We start from the raw sequence: 9,562 nt of genomic DNA on the forward strand, positions 1-9,562 counted from the left end.
GAGTTATGCCCCTTGGACTTAGAAAAATTCAAATTATTTGCAGTTTCCGTTCATTTTCTTCGTTAGAGGTTGTACATGCTGTAATGATATTCAAATTTAGTATACACATTTATCAGATGAATATCTAGGTCAAGTTCTGTTTTGGGTACGATCGCACCATTTTGTACAGAGTTGTGCCCTTTGGACTTGGGAAAAATTCCAATTTATGGGGGGGGGGGCATAAATGTTTTACAAACATCCTTTTTTTTTTTTTAAAGAAAACTTTGAAAATGGGGAGATTGTAATGCATTGAATTTCTTAAAATGATCAGTTCATACTTTGATTTGGATAAACTGGTGATCAGCAGTGCATTACTGCAAACAAGATGCCCACAAGTCTCATTGAGCATCTTAAAGCAAAAATTCCAAGAATATTTTCTTTCACATTATTTATTTTCTTTCAAATTATTAACCCTTTGAGAAGTTGCTGCTTGCTTAAGTGACCTTGACCCTATCAATATATTCTCAAATCAGGATTATGGCCTTGGTTTGTGGTGCAAAGAAAGCAGCTATGTTTACGAAGACATTATTTTGGATTTTTATGGCTATACATGGCTGGCCCTTGAATCAAAAGCGGGACCTCTGCATCACTATTCAGGTTCTCTACAGACCCAGCTGTCCAGGCCAATATCCACGACCCAAACCATTTCATTCCTCCATCCTTAAATTGTCTTTGCCCTCGAAGACACAAACCAAGTTCTCATAAGCCACTGGCAGGAATTTCACCTGCAGTGGCTGGACCGGGAATCAAACCCAGGACCCCTGCATCACTATAGTCAGGTGCTCTACAGACTGAACTATCCACTTATATCCATGGCCAAAATTAGTACACAAGGACCCAAAAATCTTGTAAGTTGATGAGTTTATGTATATTTTTGGGGGGGGAGGGGGTTCTATACAAAAGCATAGGCATAGGAGAAATTCGCACTTAAAAAAACCCAAAACAAATTGGTATATTTTCTTTTTTGGTTAGATGTTACTTTTAGCACCCAAAAACTACCGAGATCAGATTAGACGACATTTGGTCCTTTCCATGATGTATGTTCTAGCTAAATCCCTCTTACTGTCATGTTCAAGAGTATAATTTAAGACGATGTTAGTAGCACACAATGTAGTAGATTATTGACATGAGGTATTGCTTTGAACACTAAGGCTTTGAACAGGAACTGATATTTACAATGTTGGTATTCCACCTATGGAAGAAATTGGGAAAGGTTGGAATAGCTCTCATAGAGAGAAAAATCAATACAAGTATAGAAATGTTCAAAAATTTATGGAATCATCGACATGAACAGATAATGTCAGCTGTGTGACTCGGTGATCTAAAATTATATATTATAGGTAATTACATGTGATAATATTTACAAACATAAAATAGGATAGAATTGAGGAATCCACAAAAAAAAAAATATGAAACATTGTAATTTATCTTGAATATGCTCAAATATGGGCACATATAGGTACTAGTTAGCTTACCATAGCTCAAACAGAGCTATTCTAATCAGAGTTAATATTCTATACAGCTGCTTAATGTTTTACATTAATTTATTGACAACTTCTAAAGAACCATTCAGCCAATTTCAAGCAAAATCTTAAAGTGCTTTTAGATATACAGAGGGACATTTTTCAGTAAAGTAAGATGAAGGTTAGAATGTTTAAAAGTAAACTTGGTTCAGAAATGTTTAAAGATTAGTGAAACTTGCAATATAATCAAGAACAGATAACTGTGCACAGAGTATCACATTACAAAGTATCACAAAAACATTCATTTGCTTTCAAGATTTTGTTTAAACGTCATGATCTTCAATACGTCCAGCCAAGTCATATCTTTCCACGGCCGAGTCTCGCAGTGCGGCTATTACTTTCCCCCGATCAAACTGTCCACCATTGTCACTTATCCACTGTACCAAGCACTGGTATATCTGATCCCGTAAACTCCGCGGATAATCCTGCTCCACCGACATCATGTCGCCATCGGTTACACCTAGAGTCCTCATGAAGAACCGCCATTCCTTACCCAAATTCTTCGTTAAGAAATTGATTTCTTTCATATACTCTACAAAAAAAGTTTATTTTTTAAAGGAATAACTTGACAACTTTTGGGAAAATTAAAGGCAAAAGTGTATGCAAAATTGGTTAAATAAAATCACAAATATAAGTCTTTGATGAGCCTGTAGCTCTACTTGTCTGTTCTAATTTGGCAGCACCTGGATTTCAATTCAACAGCAAGAACAGAATTATGAATCTTGATTTAGTTAACTTGCGTACCAAGTTTTATAATTCAAAACAAGAACATAGAAGGTTCGAGTAATGGTTTTACAGAGGACTGTGCTCTATCAAAATTTTATTTGATGAATCTTCAAAAATGTTTAAAACATTCTTTTTAAAATATGATTTAGATGAGACCGATCATTATTTTACAGAATTTTGCAACAATATTCAATAAAATCAAAAATTGGACCAAAATGGTAAGAGGAGTACCTTTTTCAATGAATTTTGCACTATTACTAAACTACTAGTATGCAGCACTGTTCAATCAATTCAAAACTGTAGGAAAAGAAGTTTATTGAAAAAAAATTACAGAAAATTCTATCTTTAGCAACCATTGCAACACCACTCATGGAAATCAAAAAGAGGAGGAGTATTGTGAAATTTGTTTATATGCACTTGACAGCTGGGGAGACGGGACAGTCACCTTACTAATGCACAAGATCTTCTGGCCACTGTCCAGAAGAGCTAAAGACAAGTAAAAATTAACTTACTGTCAACATTCACTGTATTACATGCATTTTGATCTGTGAAAATAGAGAAAATAAGTGTTAAATTAAATATGAGAATGATATCAAACAAGAAAAGGTTCAAATCTGTACATAATCAGATTGCTCATCTAAATATACATATGTAATAAATGAGGAGAAAAATGCAGTGGACAAAACGGGGATTTGAACTGGGGCCCCTGAATCTCCAGTCAGGAGCTTTATTAACTGAGCTATCTGGCCACTGGCAATCAAATACCTGTCTGGACTGCTGCATTTTTTCTCCCCTCCCATTACATTTGGTGGCGTTCCCTGGAAGTGACATACGAGACTGAGAGGCATGCCAGGGATTAGTCTGGACTGGGTCTTTGGAGGGCCAAAGACCTTTAAGGAGGGATGAATGTGGTGTCATCAGCCCTCCTTAGATCACCGGTGGCTGGATAGCTCAGTTGGTAGAGCGCCTGACCAAAGATTCAGGGGGCCTAGGTTCAAACCCTGTTGTCCGCTGCAATTTCTCCTCTCCTGTTACACTAGAAATAGAAATTGACGGTTCAAATAATCAATCTTATATTACATCTTTAACTTACTAGAAGGGCTCACTGGATAAGGAGTACGATTCACCATCACTGGTTGTGATGGCTGGCAAACTGTCCGAGGAGGTACGAACTGCTGATCATTTGGAATTCCGTTCTCAAAATTGTCAATTATCCTCATCACATCTACACGACCATTACAAGAAGAACGAATAAGATCCTTCAGAAACACTAAATTTGTTGGACCTAGTTTTTCTCGAGTCTCCAGAATTTCCCACAAATCAGTAGGTCTTTTGACATTTTCTCTTTCTCTTTTCTTGACATCATCTTTACACAAAAACTTGAGCGACTCGAATTCATCAGTTTTTAGAGATTTATCAAGCTCAAGTAACATTTGTTTATAATCAAAATCAGCAGCCATAATGTTTTGTAACAATGTTTTGTCTTTAAAATCCCCTCGTCTTGTCGATTGTATTTCGTTTTGTCCTTCAGTTGGGATTTCCCTGTTTTGTTCATCATTGCGAACCCGATTTATTTGGGCATAAAATCACTTTAAAAAGGGAAAATTGTTCATAAAATAGATCAAGTGAAAAAAAAATTGTTTGTTCTTTTTACAATCAAATGTTTTACTTATAATCTTTATTACCTCCCAAATGCTGTAAAAAAAAAAGGGGGGGTATTTAAATTCGGGATCGGTATCGTCGTATTATTTTCTACTTTCTGTTTGTTTGAGAAAGTCACGCTCAAGTAGGCCTAAAGGATCAGCAACTTGTGCCCCGTCGACACTAATGGAGAGATTATAACCAACGTACACGTGTCGTATATAAAAGGCAGTAAAGTTCAGAAAAAAAAAATGTTAAACTTGATAAACATAAAGACTGAAAGTTTGTACCTATTGTTTTTACTTTGTGTTTATGTAAGAACATTGGATGGAGAACGACCTTTTAGGACACTCAAAGCGAATCAGATATGGGAAAAAGCACAGAAGGTTTGTAATGTCTAGCTTTTAAATAAATAACATTTTAAATTGTATTTATTAATAATTCTACTACAGTTATTGCAAAAATCAAAGAGATGCCGCGGCCATTATTCTCCAATAAATCGCAAATGTCATCAACAAATTATGGATAATCCTCTTTTTTGACTGCTCTTAGGAGAAAAGGATAGAGGTATCTCTTTGATTTTGACACAAATTTATGGGGGAAAAATCTGCTTTGGGTTGGGATTACATCATACTTTTTCTTATCCTTGAGACACAAATGAAAGAGGATAGCATCCAATTGTGAATTTGTGATGTCATAAGACACTTGTGAGGAATGTCCAAATCTAGCATCTGCATTTCGCTGTATGGAAGTTTAAAATATTTGCTATTGCAGAATAGAAATAATAACCCCCATCCTTGGAATCCAAGAATATATATCCCTCAGTCTCAAGATTTTGTTTGGAAATATTTAAAAAAAAACTTGCCCTTTAAGCTCTGTTTTTATTTGCCAACAAAATTTTTTGACTATCAGGGTATATTTTTCAACAATTCCTCCAACATGGGAATTATTTCTTAATTACAACAAGGTTGACTCTTAGCATTAACAATGTCAATAATTTTTGATAGGTCAGAAAATGGCTCTAGGTCACCTGAGCCCAAGGGTCTTGTAAAAGTGTCGAGTGTTCATCCAGATCTTTTTTGCATTTTTCATCTTGATTGTGTCATTTATCAATATTTAACATATACAAATTCTTCTCTAGAACCACTGGGTCAGTTTAAACCAAACTTGTCACAGAGCAATTTCGGGTGGAGCTATTCACTTCTGTTCAATGAACCACGCCCCTTTCAAAGGGAGCAATGAAAGTAAAATGGTGGCATTGTTTAAAATCTTCTTCTATATAGAACCACTGGGGCAGAAAACATTCCTACATAGATTCCAGTCAATTTGGTTAAATAATGGCTTATGGGTCTATGTTGTTTCAAAGATTATGTTGGAAATATCTATAAACAAGAGATGTTTGTAAAACACTTATCCCCCCTCCCCCAAATGATTGGAATTTTTTATAAGTCCAAACAATAAGGGTTTTTCTAAGTCCAAGGGGCATAACTCTATCCAGTAATGCCTTGATTGTACACCTAAAACAGAACTTGACCTAAAAATTTTCATGATAATTCTGTATACTTAATTTCATTTCAATATGTACAACCTCTGCAAAGAAAATGAATGGAAACTGCAAATAATTGGGATTTTTCTAAGTCCAAGGGGCATAACTCTATCCAAAATGGTTCAATTGTACCCAAAACAGAAGTTGACCTAGATATTCTTATGATTAATCTGTATACCAAATTATCATTTCAATATGTGCAACCTCTGCTAAGAAAAAAATTGGAAACTGATGGTGGACTGATGGACACACAGACCGATACATGTACTTAAATCATCCTCATATTATATTATGGATCAATTTAATTCAAGCCAGATCAAATCAGAACTCCTATGGTGTTAGGGTTCTGATTTGACCTGTTTTGAATTCAATAGATTCATAATACAATATGGGGATGATTTCAGTATCAGTACACAAGGAGTGTCCAAGAAAACTGCAGGGTTGTCCCTTAGACCCATGGGGCCTGGAAATTTCTCTACCTATTAGATATAATCTCCCAGATACTCTGGTATTCCCTTATCACAGGTTGGGGTCAAAATTCAAGAGAATAAAGAAGAAAAAACTTAAAAACTTAATAGGACTGACATGAATTAATTGAGCATTTGGTATCCCGCTAACAATATACACATGAAAGAATATAACAGTAGAAGCAAACATGTACGTTTAGCAGATAATATTGATTTTTGATTTTGCTGCAGCAGTAGAATGAAGAATTAAGCTAGAGCAAACTTATTATTTTTGATTCTTGAAGCTCCATTCAGGACCAAAGTTAGCCGACCTTTATGCAGATTTAAAAATTCAAGACAAAGTAGAAATAGAACTAAAAAAGTTGAAAGCTGAGGACATGGATAAAGATGGTCTGAAAGAGGCAGAAGTTAGACAGAGATTAATGGGTAAGATTAGAGATGAAGACCGAACAAGCATGATTTGTTTTGTGTTCATAGAAATAACAAGAATAGGAAGGCAGCTAGCATTTTTATTTAAAAAGAAATGAAACTTAGATAGTAGATATAACAGTTTTGTTAAGAAATCTTTAATTTTGCAGATTTTTTGGAGAAGTACGACATGAAAAAAGTAATATCTATACCAAAGCCACAAGATATAAGTAATGAAATACCAGAAACATTTGATCATCAACTTCGAGACAAAAAGCTTCAGAAGCTGTGGAAGAAAGCAGAATTTGCCGGATTCTCAGGTACAAAAACATGTATATCATAGGTAATTAATACCATAAATCTGGAAATTTTTACGTCAATTTTATTTTGCGAATTCGGGTCAAAATGCTGTTGATTAATTTTTATGTTTCAAAATTTTGCAAATGACCACTGCTTTGTTTTATTTTTAAGAAAAATATTTTTGCGAATGCAATGAACTCGCAAATTTGCTGAAAATTTATCTACAGCAAAAATTTCCAGATTTATAGTATACAGTTCACTTTACTTCATATTATGTGTCATTTATGGTAAATAACAAAATTTTACTGTACTGGTACATGTTTTTGTTTTCTGATTTTTATACATTGAATCCTGCAGAATTTTTCAGTACCTTCTTTTGTTGTCAATTGTTTATAGGTTAAAAATTTTGTTTCCATGTTACATACTTTTCAGTTTATATTGTATATTTGTGTACGTTTCAGAATCAGAAATGGAGAAACTAAAAGAGGAATTTTTACACCATCAGATGAAGGTGGATGAATATAACTCTCTACAGGAAAATTTTGACCCCATTGCTGGTATTAAAATGTTTTATGTTATCTTATTTTCCAAGTTGCAGATCTTGTTAAAATGTTATTTGATAATTCATTGTACAAAACAATTAAAAATGCTCAATGCAGTTTAACCTTCAGTGGTATTTTGAACACTCATGGGCTGAATACCATGTATATGCTGAAATGAGTTGGATGTCTAAACCACTTTTCCCTTTATGTATTTTACCTACAATGTCTCAAATATTTGTACATGTATCTATTAGTTTTTGCCCAATCAAGTTCAAGAGAACAAGGTGTGACTATACAGTCAAAGACAAATTATCCTGAAGTAGGTGGGACGAAGAAAAATCTTGAAGATGTCCAAATATTCGAGATTTCAAGGGTAAAGTACCAAAAGAATAAGTAGTTGAGACTTCCAATTCAGTGTAACATATCCATGGTATTTGAGATATCAGTACTCAAGATACCATAGTTCATCTGTGTTTAATTTGCAAGTTCATGATTGAATCATACCCTGTTTAAAGTAACATTTAATTATTGAAGACAAGATTCTGTGACAATAATTCTTTTTTTGCCTATTGCATGTATATGTCGGTCTTTTTCAATTTTTTTAGATTTTGAGGATAATTTGATTGATGTAGAACAAAATCGGGTGAAGAAAACCAGGAAACTGGAGTTAAAAACAATGTTCAGGGATCTGAAGACAGATTACGACAAGCTAGAGTCGATGGCCGCTGGCGTCAATGATCCGGACAAATCGTTCCAGGATCCGAGAGTTTACGAGCTGTGGGCACTCGCCCAGAGAGCTAAAATGTCACCAAGTGAACTAGAATCCATCAAGGTTTAATCCTTATTTCATATTCCACATTGAAAAAATTCTAATTTGGTTCATTCAGGTGACCACCTGTTCATAATTAATGCAACACATAATTTCAGATGAGTTTAAATATGTGCATATGAGTGCATAAGATATTTTATCTTGATTTTCTTTTAATTTTTAGACAGAACTTCAGCATTTTGAACACAGGCTTCAAAAGCATGAGTACTACCAAGATCAGTTAAGAATTTCTGACGAGGCCATAAAAATCAATCACAAAAATGAAGAGGTCCCCGAGAAGCATGCCAAGCTGGAACAGATGGCCCGGGATTATGGAAGGAAGGTGTGTGTTTATTGTACTAAATGAACCTCCTTGTCAGTTAGGGAAAGAAGATTTTCATTTCAGCTAATTTTGAATTTCATGGAATGTTTAGTATATATACATGTAGCTGTCTTTCTAGAGCAAACTTATTTTTATGGCTGAATAAAGCATGGAATTCATGTTTAAGTAAATTAACTTGAAAACTGAATGAATAAAAAATACAGGAAAAAAATTCCTATCAGACAGATTCTGTTTTTGTTGAATACAGGTTGAGAAATATCACACAGATCTGAAGTATCGTATTAACAAAGCCTTAAAGCAGCACATAGAACTCTGATGTTAAAGGATATACAAGTATGGCAACAACAAGGCATTAAAGCAGAACATGGAATCTGATGATAAAGGATCTACATGTAGTCAAAGTTTGGCAGCAGACCTCAAAAATCAGACTGCTCTAGTTACTGAGAGAGTTATCAGATGGTGAAACAGGAAAAATGGACCACAAGCTTAGAAGTACAGATGAATAAACTGTGTTATTCCAGCAAATTGACAATCCCTCAATGTACAATATTTTGTGAATTTAGAAAATTTATACGTCAGAGAGAAAGTTGAAACAATCTTTGTAAGGGAAAATTCTCTTTTGGATTAATGTGACGACACAGATGGTTTATGATTCAAAGGAGATAACTTGTTTCAATCATGTGCATTTCATTTATACTCATGTCATTTATTTCATTTCAGTAGATTTTTATATGCAACTTGTGAGGAAAGAGATATTGTTTTGAAGCATTTTTTTTAATTGAGAAATATGAAATATGTTACGAATCTCATATTTTGAAAATTATGAACAAACATACTAGTAATGTGATTATAATATATTTTGGGAAATTGGGTTTTGTGATTTTTTTTATTTTTGAATACAATCTTAAAAAATTTATGTCAGATATATCTATAAATTGTTATTCATTAAAATTGATAAACCTTTATGTGTGCATTTTTTCTACCTGTAAATGTATGTGGAAAATAAGTGTTTAGTCAACATATCAAAATTACATTTTCCCCAACCAGTTATAAAAATTACATTTTCTAAGAAAAGGCTGCATATGAATGGAGCTAACATTCTAGTGATATATACATAGGAGGAAATTCAAATCCAGTCTCAGGTATGCCATTTTTTTTATTGGTAAATGGAGGATTTTCTAAGTAACTTGATTTTCCTTTTCTGATTATTAAAAACAAT

At 33.9% G+C, this 9,562-nt stretch overlaps 2 protein-coding genes across 3 annotated transcripts; one reads left to right on the forward strand and one right to left on the reverse strand.

Annotated features, from left to right (window-relative positions):
• Positions 1 to 1,292: 1,292 nt before the first annotated feature.
• LOC134255843 (uncharacterized) lies at positions 1,293 to 3,821 on the reverse strand. The gene is made up of 3 exons (XM_062738393.1): positions 3,382 to 3,821; positions 2,801 to 2,833; positions 1,293 to 2,094 (listed from the first exon to the last, which is right to left on the reverse strand). Exons 1-3 carry the CDS (start codon positions 3,746 to 3,748, stop codon positions 1,826 to 1,828), a joined length of 669 nt encoding a protein of 222 aa, XP_062594377.1. The 5' UTR covers positions 3,749 to 3,821; the 3' UTR covers positions 1,293 to 1,825.
• Positions 3,822 to 4,076: 255 nt separating this feature from the next.
• Positions 4,077 to 9,377, forward strand: LOC134255846 (alpha-2-macroglobulin receptor-associated protein-like). 2 transcript variants are annotated; one of them, XM_062738409.1, is made up of 7 exons: positions 4,077 to 4,315; positions 6,227 to 6,368; positions 6,521 to 6,670; positions 7,112 to 7,207; positions 7,798 to 8,024; positions 8,185 to 8,343; positions 8,591 to 9,377. In XM_062738409.1, exons 1-7 carry the CDS (start codon positions 4,181 to 4,183, stop codon positions 8,657 to 8,659), a joined length of 978 nt encoding a protein of 325 aa, XP_062594393.1. In that variant the 5' UTR covers positions 4,077 to 4,180; the 3' UTR covers positions 8,660 to 9,377. The 2 variants fall into 2 exon arrangements, with proteins under 2 accessions (XP_062594393.1, XP_062594394.1); XM_062738410.1 differs by having other exon boundaries at positions 7,825 to 8,024.
• The last annotated feature ends 185 nt before the right edge of the window (positions 9,378 to 9,562 follow it).

This window comes from Saccostrea cucullata, unplaced genomic scaffold (assembly GCF_032062105.1).
Source record: "Saccostrea cucullata isolate Sc308-1 unplaced genomic scaffold, CSIRO_AGI_Scuc_v1 ctg78, whole genome shotgun sequence".
Taxonomy (NCBI): domain Eukaryota; kingdom Metazoa; phylum Mollusca; class Bivalvia; order Ostreida; family Ostreidae; genus Saccostrea; species Saccostrea cuccullata.